Here is a 22826-nt window from a genome sequence, read left to right as displayed (position 1 = left end):
TTTTATAAGTAAAGTTAATCTGTAGCTAAACAAAATATTTACTATTTGTGGGGTTTTTTGGCTAAGCAAAATCTTATTTAATTGATGACAGCTAACTTATATGAGAATTGTATGTGTCAGAAATATGCTTAAGTATCTGTGGATACAGGTGATAGGTCAGGTTTATTATTAATACTTTGAGCTATATCTCTAAATACTTTTTTTTATAAATCAGTTAATAAAATGGAGCTTGCTTGCTGGAAACTGAATTAGTTTTCTCTAGTGGCTAATTTAAGCTCTGTGTTTATTGAGTGGTGTTTTTTAGATGTGTTAAATTTTTTCTTCTGTTTTCTTTTTTTTTTTTTTTTCCCCCGGTGTAGTTGCAGACATCTTGGTTCTTGTTTTTTTCAGAAAGCCAAAAATAGGAAGGAAAGAAAAAAGCAAGCTGTTGGCAGGTTTATCACTGAGTGTTTTTTATCGTGTTCTGCCATTTTTCATATCTTCATATCCCCTCCTCTTTTAAATAGAAGTCAAGATGATCAAAATTTTCATGAGTTTTACTTTAATATGGAATGTATTATGAAAATTCACTTACGCCTGTGAGGGAACATGCTTCCTATAATAATTTGTAGTTACACTTTATTTTAGAGGTTTATTTTAATTTGTTGTCTACACAGAGCGTTGATATTTTTCCTTCAGTTTAAAAATGTCTGTCATTATTTCTTCAGTAGACAATCAGCTACGATCCTTGCCTGCACAGTGGATTTAAAATCAACTGCAAATTGCTGAAGAATTGCACTTCAGGTGGTCTCAAGAGGCAGAAGAAGCAGGTCTTCACTATAATGGAAGAGGCCAAGAGCTCAAAGAATGGAAATCATGACCCAAGGAAGTCTGTCCGTCTTGTCTGTGAGGAAGGCAAAGCAGTCAAAGTTACAAATAATCAAAATTATAAACATAATAGAAATGACAAATCTGTGAAGGACGTTGGGAGAAGTTCTCCAAGTGGGAATAGCAGCAAAAAAAGTAAACAAAATGATGTTTGTTCTGAAAAACAAGGAGAAAATAAATCATGCAAAGTAAATAGTTGTATTCCTGGAACTAAAGATATGGGGTCAAACGTTCAGGATCGAAGTCATGGAAAAGCAAAAAAATTTTCTAATTTATCACCAGCAGTGGAAAACCTGAAACAGACAAAAGCTCAACCAGTGGGAGAAAACTTTCCAGGCTCCCATGTTTCAGGGAATGGGGTCAGTATGGAAAGCTTAACAGCTACACAGAAAGGGAAACTGGTGTTGGAAAATCCACTGGGAGTTCATACTTTGAAGACTAGTATTAATCAGACTGGTGATCCTGGTAAGACTGCTTCAGATCAAAGAAAAATGGAATATAAGCCTGATGACTTCAGTGAGTATTATTCAACACTTCTTTAGTCAATTTTCTTCTGGTAAAATTGTTAACAATCTGAAATGGGCTTTGAAATGTTTCTATTTGCATATTTTTTTCACATATAGTAAGTTGCTGATTGCATTTAGACTCAATGTGCTATTAATACAAGCATATTACTTAGAGAATAAGAGATTATGATAATACCTGTCCTTTCTCTCATGCCTAAGACCTAAACATCTTTGCAAGAGACTTAGTGTGTGGGGGTTTCAGGCAATTTTGTAAATATAGTGTCTTGGGAGGGGGGAGCCCTTCATAAAATTATTGTCACTTATGGAAATGCCAGCTATTACTGCTTTTCAGAAGGATCAGGGGAAAAATCTGCAAGAAAAGTTTTTTTTATAGGTAGGGGGAAAATATTTACCTTTTTTTCTGTGATTGTTGTGCTCTTTTTGTTACTAAAATGTTGACAATATGTTTTGTCAGATGGCTTTTTGATTTAGGGGGCTCTGGAGTATGTACCATCCATCAGTGGTTACCCTTATGAGTGTTCAATTCTTACATATACTTTTCAATTTCAGAATTAAATGTATGGATCAGGCTTTATTTTACTTCACGTTAACTCCTTAGTTCAGGATTTGTCACACTTTTTCAGAATGTAGTTTTTTCTAATAAAAATGCTGTTTAAGACGGCGTGCCAGTGCAGACCTATTTGAAGTATTTCCCAGTATTGCAGTAGCTACAGCAGTTGCTTATATGGAAATACTAGGAAAATATTAAAGTGCATTTTTTTTTAGCTATCTTAATAAAATTTGACAGGAAAAACAAGTTGAAATGGCAGCATCCTGTGATCAGTCAGCTCTTTGTAGACCACCGTCATGTACTGTGGGGACCATCTGTCACTGAGAAACCAGGACTTGAAAACTTGCTCAGTTTTCATTCCTAGCTAGTCTGGAGCACACATCTCATTTGAAAGGAAAGAAAAAAGAAAAGAAAAGAAAACAAAACAAAAACAAAACCCCCCCACAAATAACCCTCATTTTTGCTGATGGAAAAACTACTGGAATAATTTAAGATGTAGATGTTTGTACAGATTGGTGGACTGTGAAAAATTTGTAGGCATCTAGAGGAACTGGTCTTCCGGAATTGACCTGCATGTTGGTGAGTAGCAGTGTTCCAGAGCTCTGCGGTTGCTAGCTGTGGGCGGCAAGGTGTCGCAGTGTGTTCAGATGTGACTCCAGCAGCTTTCTAAATCGAGAGGTTGAAACGCCTGATGACTGGCTCTGTAAGATCATTTGGGTGAATGTCTTTAAGGCAGTTCTATGACTGTTTCCTTAACAAAATGTGTTGTGTAAAAAATTTTAAGCCTAATATTTCATATTTCTGTTATAGTAGAGCATCAGGATCTCACGTACTCTGTTCTGCATAACAAAAAAACCCCTTTATTGCCTTGAAGAACTTAATAGCAACTGTGAAGTTATAACTGAAACACAAAATTAATCTACCATTTCCCCCCCCCCCCCGCTCTTTTTGGTAGCACTCTTAGTAGCAGATTAGTCTCTGAAGTCTCTCCAAAATACTGGTTAACATACTGGAAAGATTCTAACGTCTAAGGTGATTTTGGTCAGCCTTTGGACAAAAACTGGAATGTAGCTCTAATTTGTGTCCGGCTCCTTAGTGAGATGCTCTTAACTGCTCTGTACTCTTAACTTTCACTTCTCCTGTCCTTGAGTTATCTGAAGAAAATAACGGTTTCTTTCTCTAGGTAAGATAAAGAATTCTGAATCAACTAAAGAACATACTTTGGAAGCTGATTATTTAGAAAACACCGCTGTTATTGATGAATCTAATCTGACAGCTGAACAGCAACTAGGATTGAAACAAGCTGAAGAACGTCTGGAAAGAGATTATATCTCCCGACTTGAAAAAGTAAGTTGAGTTATTTATCAGATAAAAAAGAAAATGGGTGTCATCTTTTATTAGAATCACCATATTTCTGATTGGGTGGTATTTCTACTAGAGCCTGTTGCCTCTGTTTCTTTCTTCTCTATAATGAATCACTTTAGTGATCTAAGATACTATCCCTCCTAGCTGACTAGTCATTCATCGTGGAAGATGATATGGGTTGGAAACGTAGTGTTCCTTTTGTGGCACATGTAGCCTGTGTAGAACAATATTTTTTAATTCTGCAGACCTAAAGGTTTACAGTTCCATTACTTACCTAAGATTTTCTAGAAAGTCTGATTACCTGGAAACTCAATACAGGATTGAAAGGAACCTTGCGCTATCTTCAGTATATTAGCCTTCCACCAGTCCGAGTCACCTATATTGAAGATGACTCCTTAAAAATGTTCATGTAAACTGTTTTTAATATTATCTCCAGTGAAACGAATTTTGAAGTCAGTATAGGTAACCCAGAAGTTTTTCTTAATGTCTAATGTAAGTATCTCTTGCAGCATTTTAATCCCTCATATGTTGTCCTAGGAAAATAAACAGAAGTTTATTACTTTTTTCAGCAACTTTCTACATATCTGAAGATCATTATCATTTCTGCAGTCTTATCTTCTTTAGACTAACTCTTTGTTCTTTGGTCTTAGGGGTTTTTTAGTTACTGGTTCGTTCTTGTTGGTTTTCTATAGGCATCTACCATGTAACTGGTATCCAGAATTGGACATGCAATTTCAGCTGAGGTCTTACATATAAAGAGGAAAGCTGACTTCATCTGTCTGAAATATAGTATTTGTGTTTAGGATCTCTGCTTTTTTAGCAGCAATAGCATGTTGGCTTGTAGTTTGACCAGCAATGATCCCCGTATCCTTTTCTTAAGAAATGCCCAATCAGGTGTTCCCAGCCCTGTATAGTTTGCAGTTGATAGTACCTAAGGAGGAATGATACTTTGCTTTGATAATATTTAATTGCATCTTATTTATTCCATTTCTCTTAATTTGTTGTGATCACTGAATTTTTGTCACCTTATGTCTTCTGTAACCTCTCCCAACTTGGTATTTTTCATAGTTGTAGTCAGCACACCCTCTGTTGCATTTCCTAAGTCTTCAACAAAGATATGAATGTTTCTGACCCCAGAAGGACCCCTGTTGAAAAATACTTGGTACATGCTTTTAGACTAGTGGTGAACCAGTCTAGTTATGTGTGCTCTGAGGACAGTTTTCTGAGCAGTTTTGCTCCCACCTTACTGTTCTTTATTTAGATAGGATTTATGGTCTCCTTTTGAGACTGATACTATGATAAGTGACAAAAACTTTGTAAAATTCAAGATACAACATCTGCTGCTGCTTCTTCAAGCCCTATGATTTTATCTTTGAAAAAGCAACCCTAAAATTGGCTTAGTGCAATTTGTTTCTAGCAGATCAGCTTATCACCTATGACCTGTTTTTTTCCGATGTACTTATTAATAACTTACTTTATTACAGTATTTTTCTGGATGCTAATTCTGACTGGTCTCTTAATTCCTTGGCAAATCCTCTTTAGCCTTTTAAGGATATTCTTAAGTTTCTCTTTCCTTGTGATCTGGAATGTTCCCATTCTCTGTGAGTTCTTTAAAATACAACTGACTCTGAGATGGATTAGCTCCTTGAATGTCCAAGCACAAATTTCATGAGGCCTGGCTTGTTTGGATGCTTCTGTCTTACTCAAGTAAAAGTGAAAAAAGCTACAGACTATTTTTTTGTCTCGCTATTTTGAGTTCTTGCCGCTTTAAGCATAACTAGATGATTAAAAAAGGCTTTACAATAAAGGCAAAATAAAAGGCATTACATGATTCCACTTTGCTGGCAACATCTGCTGACATAATACTGCAGATCAGTATTGCAAAGAACTACCCAATTTTTTTAATATGATATTGCTGATATTCATTCAGTTTTAGAAGAGTGGTAAAATATTTTTGATCTACTTCAATCATCAGGTATCGAATACTTGAATCTTCCCAGCTAGCCAAGTGTAACTGTCTGTAAGTTGTTTTCCAAGTGGATGTGTAATTTCACGTTACTAGGTATCTGTCTCATAGAAAATAAGGATGAAAAGAATTAGTAGAAAAAGCATAATGACCGTGTTACTTTAAATTGATACTTACTCTGCAGTTGGAGGGTGTCAGACCCTTTTTTTTTTTTCCAAAAGCAAAAGATCAAACTCAGTAAGTGGAAAAACTTGCCCAAATTTAGCAGTGGTTTAGGTTTCCACATAGTAAGTAAAATTTGTTTAACTGATCTATAGTCCACCTTAGTGTCTTAAAATGGTGTTCTCTGTTCATTCATTGTTATGTCACTGTTTAAACATCTGCTGTTTTCAGTACTTTTCGGTTTTAATAAATATAGATGTATTAGAATCAGGATGAAAATGTTAAGTAGGTTTTTTTCTCTCCCAGTTATAACTGATAGCAGTTTTTGGAAAAATGCTAACAAGTATAGAGGAAGATGCAGGCTTTTTGTTGGGGCCCTTTTGTCTTTGCAGTGAGCATATCAAAAGGTTTCCAATCTCTATAGCTGTGTTTTATTAGAGCAAGAAAATACAACTGCAGGATGAGACAGACTAAAGTGGAGTATTTGCCAACCAACCCCTCATCTTTGCAGAGGTGGTCCTTTCTGCCTTTTATTCTAGTAGTTCTCGGTGGTTTCCTGGTTCAATAAACTTCACAGTATCCCCTCTTGGATTCTAGGAAAACGGTGATTTGTTTGTTTGTTTGTTTTCCCCTATCATCTCCTGAGGCTTGGCTGCTTCTTGCAGACTCTCAGCGGTCTCCCAGGTGCCAGCTCTCCATTTGTGTACTCCATCTCTTTCAGCTTATCTGTACAAAAAGATGCTTGTTCTGCATGTTTCTCCAATTCTGAGCATCCTAAATTATTCATCAAAATGAAATAATCTTACCCCTTGTCAGAGGATCCTGCCTTATCCAGAGTAGTCATTAGTAAGTCAGAAACAGGCTATCTTCCTCCTTGTTGGCCAGCCGCACCCTTTTTAATAGAACAAAAAATGCAGTACTTGCACAGTACACTGTGAATATACTAGCCAAACACCACCACCACCTGTCATAACATGTACAGTAGATAATATGATGAATATTTGCCACTTTCTCATCAGAGAAGGGAGGATAGATGCTGAGATTTAATAAATCCGTAGTTATTAAAAGCTTGAGCTGAGAAAGGAATGGCTTACTGGCCTTAAGGTCAGCCTTAAGAGGCGTAAACTCGTCAGTCTTAATCTTGCCTCATTAAAATTTACTGAGAAGTGTAATATTCAAGTCATCTCACTTCCTTTCCTTGCTTTCCCCACTTGTCACATGGGTAAAAATCCATTTCCACTGTGTTTTTTGAAGATTACTTAATGTTTGCAAAGCACCTTGACCATACAAGTGTTACATAATGTTAAATACAATTTGTTATTCAAAGAATTTATTTTTTCAGACACTATTGGCAGAAACATTTTCTTTTAATTTATGACCATTTTTCCTCAGCGGTCCCCAGAATACACCAACTGTCAGTATCTATGCAAGCTCTGCTTAGTTCACATTGAAAATATCCAGGGAGCTCACAAGCATATTAAAGAAAAGCGACATAAGAAAAATATAATGGTAAGTTAACAAATAAAATTTTGACTGATTTCCCCCTCCCCCCCTTTTTTTCCCTTTTGTGTTTTGGTTTATTTTTTTAAAGATTTTCTTGTTATGTGGTATGTTTTCTTTGGTCATCTTCATTTAGGTGAAAGTTTGTGTGCTGAGCAGAGATCCACAAATTTCTCGTTGCTCGTTTTCTGTTTGAGAGGAAGGGCTTGATTATCTGTCCAGGCAGAGAGGAAAGAACATTTTTGGTCATTGCTTCTGAATTAGTATCTCTGAGTAGTGGGCAGTTCATCATACTTTTAGTAACAGAAGGCAAGGTAACTTAGGTGAGAAACATATTTAGTTTTTCTGTTTCTTCCAAAAATAATATCGTTGGTAGCAAGAACTCCAGGGACTGGAGGTGGGGTGGGGTAAGTTGTTTTTTTTCTGTTTTTTCTCTTTTGTTTGACTTGTGAGATTTTTATCTACATCCTTTCTGTTATGGGTAAGTGGAGGGGATAGTGTGTCTAGACTAAAAAAAGAGAGTTCAAGTAAGGAGGGATTCAGTTCCTGAGTCACTCATCTCTCTGGGTTTATGTATGTGTTTAATATGAAAAACAGTTGTAGGGTTTTCAAAGAGAAAAACAGTTTCCTTGTCAGATACCATGGTGTTACTGTTTGCTTTGCTTTAAAGAATTGTTACATGCATGAAATTCAGTAAATGGTGCACAGATGTTCTTGCCAACCCATTTTTGTAAATGCTGTTGAAGAGCTACAAATTCTCAAGTATGTAGGATTTTGTTTTCAGATGGCTAAAATTACTCTTCCTACAACGATTCCCCAAAATTCAGTCAATTACTTACTCCTGTTTCCATGTATTTCTTACCATACTTCTGTTTGTAATTAATGCTCTAATTCTATCGTATATGCAAGCCATCACCTGGAAAACTCTGAATGCCATAAATCCATTACATCTCAGAAAGTAACATTTTTTGTATTATGTTCAGTTATTATTTGTAAAGGATTCTGGTTCTCTTGCTGTCTGCTAAATTGCATCATGGAAAAAAAAATTAATAAAACAGCAACAAACCAGCCCCGTATTTGATAAGGAAACACTTTCATACCATGCTTTTCATCTGGGCATGGAGATAAGAATTGAGGAATGAGGTTTCTTTCCCACTGAATGGAAATGCTAGAAGACAGGGAGCGATTTCACTTTTTAACACTTGTCTTCAAATAGCTTTACATATGTGCCACAATACAGTGATAAGAGGTATGTAACTGTCTAAATGTTACTTCATAAAATACACCTATTTACAGCTCTAACTATGATATGCATGACTATCAAATAAGCTTAGTAGCAGTTGTGGCTTCCCCACTCAAGAAAAATATGTGCCATTAAAAAAAAACACCACCCTTTAAAAATGCACATGTTCTTTCTTATGCTAAATTTGTTCAAATTAGAACAGAAGAGTTGAGAGATGCAGCCTAGAACTAACCAAACATTTTCATACTGGACTGTGTTTTCTTAGTGCATAATTATTTTCTGGTTAGTATTTATTTCTGTTGTCAGTCACAGATTTCATTTAGTTGATGAATTTGTGAAACAAGTGATTGTTGTACTTGCTCCCGAATGACTTGCTGCATCTGACATATTTCTTGCTGTTGGATTAAATTGATTATAATTTGATGCTCTAAAAGTAGCACTTTCTGGCACCAGCTCTTTAGGCAGCAAAGGGGCTCAACTTACCAAAATTCCTTGGAGGTAGGAATACTTTTTCTGCCTCTGATATCTTTCCTTCAAGTACAATACACTCTGGAAAAAAACCTGTGTGACTCTAGAAAAACTTTTTCAGCTCGGTTACTTTTATTATGTAGGAACAATTACAGCTTTTCATTTTCTTGGATGAATTCTGTTTCAGAACTGTCAGAAAATGTGGTTCAGGAATATAACACAGCAGATTTCCTCCCCAGTTGCCAGCTGTGAAACAACATGTTCTCTTTTAAGCACTGAGCGTCTACTGTCATTTCTGTGAGCCAAACTAGTACATTTGCCAGTTAGGCCAGGCAGAGTTCCTACCTTTGAAAGTGTTTGGTCAGGACACTTTGTAAATAGAAGAACACAAACAGCAAACCATACATTCTAGTATCATGCAATATTATGAGATAACCTTTTTCTCTTAAAATATCAGTTTTTACTTTTATCATCCAACAATTATTCAGGAAAAACAAGAAGAAAATGAGCTGCGTGCCCTCCCACCCCCTTCTTCTGCACAGTTGGCTGCTCTGAGTTTTGCACTCATTGAGGCAGCAAATGAACAAGGCATATCAGATGATGACTTCAGAATTCGACAAGAAATTGTAAACGAGATGGAGAAAATTATTCAACAGCCCTTACCAGGTATTCATAGTATTCTCCATTTTCTTTAGGTGAATTTTTTTTTTTTTTCTTTATTTTTACACAGATTTTGGTACCTTCATTAATGGTGAATTAATGCACTTGGGGTTAAATTATCTTTATATTATACAATATTAATACATGCAGGCATTTTAATACAGACTGGCAGTTGATTTTAAAGAAGCTAACAAACCTAGAAAAAGATTGTGTTTATTGAAGCTATTGGTCCTCTTTAAAGTGATGATTTCTGATAAAGATTGGAAGTTTCCAGGGCACGAAATACTTCCTTCCTTGTCATGTTTAAAGCCTCAGCCACTGAGGATCTCCCTCAGGCTCTAGTCCTACAAACCTTTCCACCTATACTTTACCTAGCATTACTAAATATCTGTGGCTGTTATAGTAGAGATTTTTTTTGTTTTCAAGTACGCTTAATTAAACTAATGTAAATGTCGCAGGAGGGGAAAATGAGGAGGAGTTTGAAATGTATTTTTTTCCTACCAGTCCTTGAGTTGTTTATAACATCTTTCAGGGCAGATAAAAGTTGCATGAGGCAATTTTTTTTAAAGCATCGTTTTAGGAAAAAAAAAATTAGACCTCGTCTGTGAGTGATTTTGGTAAGCATATGAGACATTTTCAGTACTTAATTGTGATCTGAAATATCTCGAAGTACTAATCAGTAACTGTTCATTGAAACATGTCATTAAAATCAACAAGGGTTATTGTTTAACAGGTATTTCTTCTCATGTATATTTATGATTAATGGGTCCTAAAATGGGGAGAGGTGTACTTTGAGATCAACTATAGCTTCCCAAAGTCTCTGGAATTGTCTTGAATAGGTCAAAATATTACATTTACTTAACCATGTATAAATATCATACCTCATCTGCCTTTTTCTTGATTGAGTGCTTTATGTTGATTAAAAATAAGAATAATTTAGACAAAAAAAATCTGAGTAGGTTAAAAGCTTAGTCCCATTTTTTTGCTTCAGTGGGTCAATAAAGTTCAGTGTATTAATAAAGTTCATAAAAATTGTCTGGATAAGTTGAATGGTAGTCTTCCTTCTCCCCCTTCAGAAGTACAGTATGTTACTTCAATAGGACATGTAAACATTCAAATCCAATTTGTACAACTGTTGGAAAATAAAATAATGTAACAATAAATAATCTCTGACATTTGCTTCTTTGCATTGATTTCCCATCATATCCTATAGTTAATATACTGGGAGTTTTAGAGCTGATTTTTGCAGCTACAGTAATGTTGACATTATATTAACAATGGTTTGTTTTTCAGTGAATCTGAACAAAAGAAATATTAATCTCCTTAACAAAAAATAAGTTTTCAAACTTTTAATTTCATCTATATTGAAACGGGGTCGATATTCTATACTGTCCTTTTATTTTAGAAATACCTTCTCTTTGCTCTATAAAAATACATTAGTTAGAAAGATTTTGTTTGTCTACTGCAGGATGATCAGCTTTAGTTTTAGGAGCTATATTAAATATATGCTTAAACATAAGATGCTGAATAGAACAGGGACTTGTAGGGTGGAGGTTTTCTAATCTGTTTGCTTTATAATATTGCCATATGTGGCTCCTAGTGCAAACTTCTGTTCTGACATGCTATTGAGTTTTCAATATATTAGCACAAGACAAAGCAAAAGAAATTATTACTTTTACATAAATACTCATGAAAATTACTGTGTTAGTGTTACTTGGCTGGCTGACTTGTTTGGGCTGATGAGCTGATGTGGAGGTGTAATAGTAGTGGAGGGGGAGTCTGTAGTAGTAAAAGACAACTTGTTATTCCCCTTTTCAAAGCCCACTGTGTTTTACTGAATGTGTTTTCCTAAGTTGTAAATTAGGAAAAAATTAATTCATGCACAGTGTAGAAAACATGTTCTGGCATGATTTTCTCTTGAGCTTGCATTAGAACTATGCAAGACTTCTTAGTACTATGAAAAGCCATTGGAAGTAATTACAATGTGGTGGTGGTGGTGGTATTATTATTATTATTATTACTACTACTACTACTACTACTACTACTACTACTACTACTACTACTACTACTACTACTACTACTACTTTACCATACAGAAATTCCTTTTGAAAGGCTAGTTTCTAAGTAGTGAAAAATAGAGAAAGGTTTGTTTGAAGCTCTGTGTGTGTAAGATCTATTTTCTCTTTTAAGAATTATTTTGTTGTGGTTCTGTTTGGCAGAGTTTGGTCAGAACACAAATTAAGGTACTAAGAAAAAATACAAGAAAAACCCTCTTCACTCTGAGGCTGGTTGAACACTGGCACAGTTGCTTAGAGAGGTTGTGGACTCTCCATCCTTGGAGATTTTCTGGGCGACCTGCTCTAGGTGACTTGCTTGAGCAGGGTGTTGGATTTGGAATGGATTGATAATAGACTCAATTTTCAGCTGACATAAATATGTCCAAGCCCTAATATATATTACAGGAGAGTTTTCATCTACAAAAATTGTATCATGAAGTGGGATAAATAATTCTTTATGGAGTGGAATGGCATTTATCATGATATTATTACTGAATAGTTACTTTGTAATTAGTTTAGATCTGTTGTACATCTTTGCAGGTAAGGAACTATTAAATATAGAAACACTTACTAAATGGATACTGTTCTTTGTGTCTTGGATTATAATGAATTTACGTTTTATGTGCATGTTTCATAATGAATTGTGCATAGGAACTTGCTGATGTAATTAACAGATTGTAGCACATATAAAAATTTTTTGTAACAAAAGTGTATGAGGCAACAAAGATCTTACAGTTGGCTAACTGCTGCAGTGAAATCAAGCTGTAGGTAACAAACGCTCTTAAATAAAATCCTGCACTGAGATGGTAACGTTTATTGCCATTTTATATTTAATTTTATATTAAGAACAAACAAAACTAAACCTGCATTGCAAAAATACTTTAACACAGCTTGAAAAATTTTGGACATTTGGTAATTATACTATCTGAATTATCCCTTTTCCTGTGATGCTGTGTTATGGAAATGATTAGCTTTCACAGGAGTGAGAAAGTGGTTCGATATTCATTAATCTGGGAGTACCACTTGGGAGGTACAGTATTTAAAGCAAGGTGTCCATCATCCATTAAAGAATAATTTATTTACTAGTTATTAAATAATTATGCTTCTCTCTCTTCCAGACTGTTCACTGAGGATGTATGGCTCCTGTTTAACTAGATTCGCTTTTAAGACCAGCGATGTTAACATTGATATCAAATTCCCCCCTAAGGTATGTAGATATTATCTCGTATTAACTGAGATTTTTTAAATCAAGGCCATCCACATTTATTTCTACTCCATTGCCTTCACTTTCTATTGGGGCGTTCGGTGTTAGAATAGCACAAAGCATATAATCTTTGATTTAGTGTCAAGTGTGCTATGAATCCAGTGGGTAAAGTTTTCATGGCTTATTAGATAACTTTAATTCTGGTTTTTTTGGACAATCTTATGCTAGCCTTTTTTAAAAATTTTTTGAGTAGGCATTGAAGCAATATGAAAATAGTTGGCTCTGGATAAGTGTGCTTTTATGTGCTCGTGATTCAGACAGTAAAATCTTGTAGGTCTTCATCTCCTCCCCCCCTTTTAAAGGTGGGGCTAAAAGTGACAATTTTCCTTTTATGTTTTAGTCACTTGCAAGTAGATGTCACATCCCAGTTTACAGTTTACTGTGGTACAAAATTCCTGCAGAGCAGTATAACTTGCCTTTAAACATTTAAGTTGTTGGTTCATGTTTAGTATGGTATTAGCAGCATGTTCTTGTTAGAGGCACAGCTGCTGAACTTGCTCTTTTTTTGACTGCATGTGTTACAGTGGAATCCAAGATACCTGTTCTGGTTACATACTTACACATAGCCTTTTGAAATGATAACTGCAGTTAGGGAGCAAAACTGAGCCCCTTTTCAAACAATTGCATGTGGAGCGTACTGTAACTTTTTCATAAAGGCTCAAAGGTGGTGATAATTTTTAGCTTGTCTTTGAAACACCACTTAAGTTGATTTCTGGGGAGAAAAGAAAAACACATTTAAAAATTATAACCTTTAAAAAGCCTTGGGAAAGTACTGACATTAAATTCTTTATTGTTGTGCGTTTCTAGTGGCATATGTTGACATTGAAATTGTTGAATATATGGCAAGTATTTTGTTTTAACTTTACGGAGTCTATTAATATGGATCTAGAACAGAAGTATTAACTAAAAAAGCTGTAGGCTAAAAGAAAACTGGCTAATATGTTTACTAGTACCTGTTTTCATGGTGCGGACAGATACAGTTAACTTTTTCATTGATACTGACACATGATTTCACTTTTGTGAAAGAACATAGTGTTACTAGTTGTGCAAGTAGTTTTAAAGTGTAAAATAAAATAGGTTAGTCTGAATAATGTAACTGGCTCTACTTTCATCATTTTAGATGAGTCAACCAGATGTTCTGATACAGGTGCTTGAAATCTTGAAGAACAGTGGTGAGTTTTAGTTGCATCTCATTTCTATTTAATTAATATTCCAACTGCTGTTGTTTTTATGCTTAATTTTTCTGTAAACTTACAAAAATAGGTTAGTTTTCAATCAAAGTGTCTGAGCTGTTTTTATGAATGTGATTTTTATGAATACCAGTGCTTGTGTAAGTGAGAGATGAGAACCTGCAGCAGGAGAATGGCAGCCGAGGTAGTCCAGTTCAGATTGCCAGAATTTATGGTAATAGTGTTAGATGCCAGGTCAAACAGTATGTAACTTTGTAGGAGAAATTCTAAGCAGTAAACCCAGAATCCACTTTCCACTTGCATATGAACATCAGTGAGAACTATTACAAGACTTCTGAAACTTGTAGCCTCCTGGTTCTGTCTGGAAGTCATCTAACCCTGTAATCCGCACATCTTGAACCAAGTGACACAAGTAGCATTGCATTTTTGATCCTTCAGGAAATTTTGATAGGTGAGCTCCATAAGTGGTTCTCAAACTATCCTGATGGTTTGTCAGAGATTCAATCTTGTATCTTTCAAATGTACAGACAAAAAGGTTCTAGAGGAGATACCAGCCCAGGTATCTGACAAGGGTTTTTCTTTTTTTTTTTTTTCCCTGCTGGCCGTGTGATACTGGTCGTGAGCATCAAAAGTATCCAGAAAATATTGCTTACTCGTTAGCTACGCAGCACTTAATTTGAGTTGTTCCGTAAAAGCATGGTATAAATGTAATAGTTTTAAAGGTACAATTGGGAAAACTGTAAAAGACTTTTGTACCTAATGGTTTTTTTTCTCCTTACTCAGCTGTCTACTCAGATGTGGAGTCAGATTTCCATGCCAAAGTTCCTGTTGTCTTTTGCAAAGATGTTAAAAGGTACATGTCATTGAAAAGGATTTTTAATGAGGTACCAGTTTCTACTATGCTTGTTCATAGCAGCTACTTGCCTGCACTCCTGACAAGAAGTGTTACTGTAATATTAGCTAACATTCATGTTAAAGGGGAATTGCTTATACATGAAAATACAATCTAAAGGAAAGCTTTGCTTTGTTTTTGTGCCTCATAGAGGTCATTAGTTGTAGGAGTCTGAAAATACCAGTTCTACTTTGAGTTAAATAGGGGAAAAGTGGAATGGTTTTCAGTTGATGTTTAAAATTTCTACCAGCAGTTTAATCCAAGGCTTTAAAAACATTGTATAAGATACACATTACCAGTAAGGACACATCATCTGACAGTTTCAGTAAATTCCTAAGAAGTATAAACCTCTAAAATGAAACATGGTTGCTGTATGATGTCCATATTGCTTTGACTGGCTAGAGATATGTGATTGAAACTCTGCAGAAGGAAATGCATCGAGGGTGGGCATATCTTCTCCTGTATTTGTGGATTATGCAAATGCCTTGTAAGTTCCAAGAAAATAGAAATAATTATTCTGAGAAGCAAACCAAAAGTTCTTAGAGCAGCTGTTGTGTGGACTTACCAACTCTTAATACGCAGCAGGTCTGGGGGTTTGTTTTAGTTAGTTAGTTAGTTGGTATGTGGAAGATATCCATAGAGTTTGAGTTGTGTTAAGATTGCACAATTAAGTAATGGCAGAACTTAGAGCAAATTCTTGATGCTGTTTCATATTTTTAGCTGTAGTGAACTTTTGTAAGTTCTAGATCCAACTGATGAGTTAATAGTAAAGAAAATGTGATTATATTCTGTAGCTTTTGTCTAAAAAGTTCAGGTTCTTACATAGGGAGACACTGATGCATGTTTTTATTGTGGGGATGTGATGCCCTGTCTCCCCTCTGCCCCAAGCATCATCTGTGATATGATGGCATTAACTCTTTTTATCTGTTTTACATTTGTAATTACAGTGGTTTGACATGTAAAGTAAGTGCTAGAAATGATGTGGCTTGCCTTACAACGGACCTGCTGGCTGCACTTGGCAAACTGGAGCCTGTCCTTATTCCCTTGGTTTTGGCTTTCCGCTACTGGGCTAGAGTAAGTTTATAAATACTGAGGATAATTAAATATGTTTATTTCCTCTTTTTAAGTACTGCATACAATGTAATGTATAATATATCATGAATATGTTTGTAGAAGAGAACTTCATGCCACTAGTTCACCTCTTCTCTTAACAGGCCAGAATGAGACTGAACGTTTTGCTGTGAAACTGTAAATATATATGAAGCTTCCACTATTCTGTTAGCAAGCTGTTACACTAGTTCCTTAAAACTAGTTAACTGCTCCTTGAAAACCAGCTCAACAGAGCAGTTGGGTCTTGCAAACTTTCTGCTATTGAGGTCATATTGAAAAAAGTTAACTTGCTCCAAAAAGGGTCTGTCATCATACCCTGCTGTATTTCTTACAGACGTCAACGGTGATCACAGGAACCAAGTTACAATGTTCACAGCCAGCATCTAACTGTCTTGTAATTTCGTCCTGAAATTGCTGCCTGGCCATACATGAGTTATAATGGCTTGGCTTTATTGAAAAATCAGTTGCATGGTATTATTATTGTTGCTTGATTTAGCAAGGTGTTTTTACAAAAGTTCCTGTTCTACAACATATCAGTAGCAGCAGTAGAAACGACAAAGAACTGTTCAAAGTCTAATATGTTTATTACATCTCTCTTGAGTTCCCATGGAAGAGATCAGTATCAGATTACAGCCAGATACTTAGAATCCCCATGCCCATACGTGAGATACCACACAATAACAAAAACTTGAGAGTTGACTGAAATTCTAGATAGGAACATAAATGTGTCCCACAGTCACAAAATGTGATGAAACTGAAGAGAATAACGTATAATAAAATAGTATAACTTAAGACACTGTATGAATTACTATAATTTGCATTTTGTCTGTACGTGGCATGGCATGATGACTGCAGTTTCTGAGATAAAAGGATTTTCTGTTTTACTCTAGTATGTATCTCGCATTTCTTTAATATTTGTCTAATAGATTTTAAATTAAAATACTGATGTTACATCATAAAAATAATGATGTATTCTCTTACAGCTCTGTCACATTGACTGTCAGGCTGAAGGTGGGATTCCCTCATATTCCTTTGCCTTAATGGTGATATTTTTTCTTCAACAAAGAAAACCACGTATTTTACCATCCTATTTGGGCAATTGGGTAAGTGCTTTGGTAATACAGTAACGTTATTGTTAAATTGTTGACATTATTTCTGTGTTCTGCAAGGTCATAAAATGTGCAAAAATTGATTACCTAAGAAATTTGTAAATAAAACACATTGGTACTTAATCCTCACACAGTCGATGCCTGATGATTCTGATGACTTTTAAAAAAAGGCAGCTGCTATGGCCTGTGCAATTGTGTCATGCTGTACTTTGGAAAAAAGGCAAATATTTTCTTCTTTAATCCTCTGAATTTATTTCTCTGATACCGGTTATTCTTGGGGGGGATAAATATCACAATTGTCAGTGTTACCTTTGGTGAAAACTTTTGGTTGTATGTATTATATACAGTCTTGTTTCAGAGCCACTTTAATTGTTGTTAGATTGAAGGCTTTGATTCAAAGAGGCCAGATGACCACCAGCTGAAGGGTATAGAAGAAGAGGAGTTTGTACGGTGGGAGTACAAACCACCAACAAATGGTGCAGCAAAAAACTCAGTTGGAGCGGAAAGTAAAACTAAAGTTGAACAACAAAAAGGTGGCGGTAAAAAGGTAACAAGCTCGGAAGTGGACAACCAAAGTAATGCAAAGGAGAAACACGGCAATGTAAGTCATGGCCTTATTTCATTGAAAACCATATTCTGTCTCTTATCCTTGTTTTTTATCTTTAAACAGTAATATTGGATGGAACCAGGAAAAAAAAGGGAATTTTCATTTCTTATTGCAGTTGAGCATTCTTGTCCATGTGTTTCAGTCTCTCTTAGCATTCAAAACCCCTCATCAAGTTTCACTGGGGCAACTGTGGTTAGAACTGTTGAAGTTTTACACACTGGAATTTGCTTTGGAGGAATACGTCATCAGCATACGGGTACAAGAACTCTTAACCAGAGAGAATAAAAACTGGCCTAAAAGGCGAATAGCCATTGAAGGTAGGATAATAGCCTTTTCTAGTTCTGTAGTCATCCCGCATTATTATCTTTCTTTACCTAATACTTACAGGTCTGTCACAAGAAGTCTGGACAATAAACTAAGTCAATAATCAGAGGAGAAAGTAAATTGGTTTTTTTATATTTTGTCAGCTATTTTGTCTGTTTAAAGACAAATTTTCTGTTTAATACTACTTTTTGCAACTCTGGTCCTTGAAGTACAAAGTGTAAATTGGTCTCACTGTTTCTCACCATTCTGTTCTTATCTCTTATCTGTTTCATTCTTTCTATAAGCTATTATTTATTCCTTTTTAATAATTTTGATATGAATTTTCAGCACCTCTAGCTGCATTTCCAAAAACCACAATGTATTTCGAGTGTTACCAGCTATCAGTTTGTTTCCTCTGACTCTAATGCAGACTGAGCAGAGAGGTTAGCTCTTATCAGAGTGAACTGGAGCAAACCCGTCAAAGTAACACACACATACACAGAGCACCTTCTGTTGCCCCTTTCCCTGTTGGTAGTATTTCCACACTGTGAAACTGAATGGCATGTCATAGGCCTGAATTCATTCAGGGCCTGAATATCCTGCTAAGGAAAGTGATTTTTTCAGGGGGTGAGACCATATGAATTTTATGATAATACATACCCTGAGTTATATATGTTGAGGAGAGAAAGAAAGAAAATTACTTGGTCTATTATTTCTTTATAACTGGAAGACATCTTTATTTCTGTTTCTCAACTCATAAAAATATGTAAACAATACTTAACAGTGAAAGTCACAGAGCAATGCATGGCATTCTGAATTGGCCTTAAGAATAGAGAAATTGGGTATTTGAGGAAGGCTAAGAAACCATTTAAGGTGATATTTTTATAAAAGCATAAATAATGAATTTTGGACACTTTCTAGAGATGTTGATGAAGTTGAAGCTTTTCTGTAACACACATGAGGTGGTGGAGAGGACAAGGAGAAATAGGTCGAAGAGAATCATAAAGACAGAGAATGAGTTACTAAAGGTATATTGAAGGATGAGTCAGTAAGGTACAAGAAGAGCAAGAAGGAAAAGTAAAAAGGAGAAAAACAAGCAGTGAATTGTTGAGGCACATGTTGGGTAGTGAGATAACTCCTGTGGCTTTAATTTCCTCTCCTAATTCTTTTCTACAATCACTTTTAGCTAGAGAGTTTTAAAACTAACGTAGTGTTTATTCAGTATGTGGGAAACTGAAACCTCTAAGATGAAAGGGCAAATTATTGAGGAAGAAACAGGAAATAATTTCAAAAAACAGATTGCATTTTGGTTCTGATACCTGCTATTGTTGGTCTTTTTGTGTTGTTTTTGTTTCTTTGTTTTTGTTTGTTTCTTTGTTTGTTTTTTGGTTTTGCTTTTGTTTTTTTTTTAATGTTAAGTTTGTAACTGAAATTATGAAGTAACAGAATCTCAGTTTGATACTATCTTCCCAGGCAAACTTATAGCAACTATGCAAGTGCTCTTTTTACTTGGAAAACATGTTTGATCTAGAAATCGCTAGGAAGGACTAAGAATGAAACCTGGTGAGATTGGTTCATATAATCCTTATAACCTTAATGTTACTCTTAGAGAAATTAATTTCTTAAGGGAAATGCAAATCCTTCTTTAGTGAAGGAAAAAAGTTCAGGCAGGCCTACATTTATTTTGCCTTTGTATGTTTATTTTCATTTCTAGTTTAGAAATTGACCGTAATATAATGGTACAATATACCTGTGGTTTTCTTTTTAAATAACACTATTTAGAATGGTTTATGATAGCCAACCATTCATGGCCACATGTGTGTTATGCTTTGTATGCAAGAAGTCCAAAAAACCTTGTGGGCCCTATGTTCTCTAAGTATATCCAAATACAGTTCTGGACTATACTATAAGAATCTCTTTTTAACTGCCATATCGTAACTTAGGTATTTCAGCTGCTTTAGTGAAATGTAGGAATTAAAGATTACTAATGAAATTGTTCTTTTTCTTCCTAGATCCTTTTGCACTAAAGAGGAATGTTGCACGAAGTCTAAATAGCCAGATGGTATTTGAGTACATCCTGGAGCGATTTAGGACAGCATATAAATATTTTGCATGTCCACAAAGTAAAGATGGGATTAAATCCAAGCCAGATACCAAGAAAAAAGAAAAAGGGAAAATCAATAATAAGAAATCCACAAGATCTGAAGAGCCTGTAGCCAACTGTTGCCTTCCACAAGGGGAAAAAGTTGTAGATAAACAAAATATAGGAAGTGGATGTAACATACCAGAGAACGAACTTGAATGTAATGAAGTGGTAGAAGTTGTAGCCAAAAGATGTACTTCCAAGAACATAGACTCTTTGTTACTTTCAACATTGGACTCTAGTTACGACGAAGACAAAGAAGAAGCTTTATCCCTTATTTCTAATGAATGCTGTGAATTAAAGCAAAAATCACTTAAAGGGAGGGATGATTTAGAAATTTCAGTTTGTATAACTGAAGGTGAGCTAAGCCACCATTGTAACTGCAGTGAATATCAACCCTATGACACAAATTCTAGTAACGAATTTTCTGACGCTGAAAGTAGACAGAGTTTGGTAACAGAGTCTTCTCAGAATAAGTGCACTGGCACACCAGCTACCTCGCCCAATTGCAAAGCAATGGTGGAAGCTCATGATCTCAAAGATGAAGGCAAACTCTCTATAGAAGAAATGCATTATGTGTTCGATAAGTTTATTTTGACTTCAGGAAAGGTAAGCTGTGTATTTAAGCGATGCTGGTCATGTATTTGTGGGCTATTACTTTTAAGTCCCTAAAACTAAGGGTGGATGGATGATAGGATTGTCCTAGTTTCAGCCTCTGTTATGAATGGTAACTCTAGCCTTTTTAGAGTACCTGTTATTCAGGACTGGAAAATACCGAACCTGTATGCCATTTGGACTAGATGGTCTGTTGCCCCCATCTTATGCAAAGCTTTCTGATTTCCACAAAAAAAAACCCAAACAAACAAAAAAAAACAACCAAAAGAAAAACCCACTGAGTTTTGTTTTTTGGTTGTTTTGTGGGTTTTTTCCTCCCTTCCTCTCCTACTTTCTTATAGAATTTCCACTTGCTCTTATGCACTGTGAGAACTAAATGCAGCCTGTTGAGAGGTGGTGTTCTGTTCTTTGTAGAGACTTTGTTGCTGTTCAGATGTTAATGAATGCATGTTAATGTTGCATGACTTACATGGAAATGTTAGGTCTGTTGAACTATCTTAAAAGTAAATTGCATTTGTGCACTTTTTTTTTCCCCTAAAAGCCACCAACTATAGTATGCAGCATCTGCAAACGGGATGGACATTCCAAAAATGACTGCCCAGAGGATTTCAAGAAAATTGATCTAAAACCACTACCACCAATGACAAACAGATTTCGGGAAATACTTGATATAGTGTGTAAAAGATGTTTTGGTATGTTGGAAAAGTGTTTGTACTCCACTGTAAACTGTGGTCTGTAATCTGGAAAAAATAAAAACTGTAGGGTTAAATGACTTATTCCAGTAAATTCAGTGGCAAGAAGCTCTTCCAGGTACCCTAGGCTACAAATTGATCAATATTTTTATTTTCATACAATCCATGGTTGTGATATTAAATTCTTATAACAGATTTGAGAAACTAATAGTATACAGGATTTTTCACTGGGTTTGTAAAAAGTTACTAGTGTTCCCAGAAATTAGGCTCTGGGCACTAGTTTTTGTGTTTGTCGAATTCTATGGCTTCTTTTGGAAAAAGCCGCTTTTGGGTGCTGTGGTGGGTTAACCTTGGCTGGATGCCAGGTGCCCACCAAGCTGCTCTGTGTTTGAATGATTGCAGAAAAATCAAACGTCTGAAATAAAATCCTAACAACTCTAATGATATCATAAAAAAGAAAAACACATATTCAAGGAAAGTAAATGTAACAAAAAAAAAAGGATATCCGATACTTTTAATTAGCTGAAAAAGATTTTTGAAGTAACTGAATGTCACATCTGACTGTGCTTTAACTTGTTTTTACTTAGATGAATTATCCCCTCCTTTATCTGAGCAACAAAACAGAGAACAAATTCTGGCAAGTTTGGAAAGATTTATTCGAAAAGAGTATAATGGTATGTAACAGTAGGTAGTGATTCTTGATAATGCTTTCTTCATTCACGTTGTCCAGAGCATGAAGATGTAACTTGTCTCATTATCGCTCATTTTTCTTGCTTAAAGCAGTGGCATCTCTTTTCCCTCTGTATGTAAAGCTATCTTGCAGACTTCTAAACTGAACATCCCTCAATGCTGTTGCATGGAAATGTCTCTAGAGTGGAGGAAGAGCTGCAAGAGTGATAATGCAGATACAGGACTATTGCAGTCAGGACAAAAAGAAAGTTTGAATGGGCCCTGGCCAGTTGGGTTTAGTGTTATGTGGGTCGTGGGCCAAGTACTTTTGATGCCTAGTCACCAGTGTTTAAGTATCTTAGAAATCTTAATGAGTTTGTTATCTTCACATCCTTTTTATAAAATAGGCAAAAGTATTTTACTGCAATCATGGAAGTCAAGGCACAGAGATGGAAAGTGATTTTTTGGAGATGTTGCAAAACAGTGCTAGAGCCAGGTACCAAACCCAGGTCTCCTGAATTCCAGTCCATTGCTCTACACAGAAGGCCATCCTTTCTGCTGTAGCTGGCCTGTGATCGAGGAACTGTGAATTGCACTTCGATCCACTGGCTATGCCCTCCACTTACTGGCAGCAGCTGAGGATTGAGACCTGTTACAGAGCCTTGAAAGACTTAAAATTTCCAATTCTATTAAAGGTTAGGAAAAAGCTGTGAATAGGTGTTATATATATTTTCCTAGCATTGATTTCAGTTGAACAGATAAATGTATTCGTTTCAGTTAGGAAGAAATTGCTTCCTCTCAGTTACATAATTTTGCTTTCCTTTACAGGAATGAGAATGCATTATAATACTGTGTTTCAAACAAAAA

The 22826-nt window shown here is 35.6% G+C and overlaps 1 protein-coding gene across 1 annotated transcript in view; it reads left to right on the top strand.

Moving 5' to 3' along the window:
* Positions 1-714: 714 nt before the first annotated feature.
* ZCCHC11 (zinc finger, CCHC domain containing 11) overlaps positions 715-22826 on the top strand; it is a 40612-nt gene continuing 18500 nt past the window's right edge. Inside the window, exons 1-14 of the mRNA XM_009576577.1 lie at positions 715-1383; positions 3128-3291; positions 6830-6946; positions 9137-9314; positions 12484-12572; positions 13750-13801; positions 14603-14672; positions 15659-15785; positions 16805-16924; positions 17310-17531; positions 17680-17854; positions 19853-20592; positions 21140-21290; positions 21878-21964. Of these exons, the coding sequence (XP_009574872.1) occupies positions 822-1383; positions 3128-3291; positions 6830-6946; positions 9137-9314; positions 12484-12572; positions 13750-13801; positions 14603-14672; positions 15659-15785; positions 16805-16924; positions 17310-17531; positions 17680-17854; positions 19853-20592; positions 21140-21290; positions 21878-21964 (2854 nt within the window). The 5' untranslated portion in view covers positions 715-821. The remainder of the gene's footprint in view (positions 1384-3127; positions 3292-6829; positions 6947-9136; positions 9315-12483; positions 12573-13749; positions 13802-14602; positions 14673-15658; positions 15786-16804; positions 16925-17309; positions 17532-17679; positions 17855-19852; positions 20593-21139; positions 21291-21877; positions 21965-22826) is intronic.

The sequence above is a fragment of the Fulmarus glacialis genome, unplaced genomic scaffold (assembly GCF_000690835.1).
Source record: "Fulmarus glacialis isolate BGI_N327 unplaced genomic scaffold, ASM69083v1 scaffold9874, whole genome shotgun sequence".
NCBI classification, from domain to species: Eukaryota; Metazoa; Chordata; class Aves; order Procellariiformes; family Procellariidae; genus Fulmarus; species Fulmarus glacialis.
The sequence above is the reverse complement of the archived record's forward strand: the minus strand, read 5'-3'. Positions and strand labels throughout refer to the sequence as shown.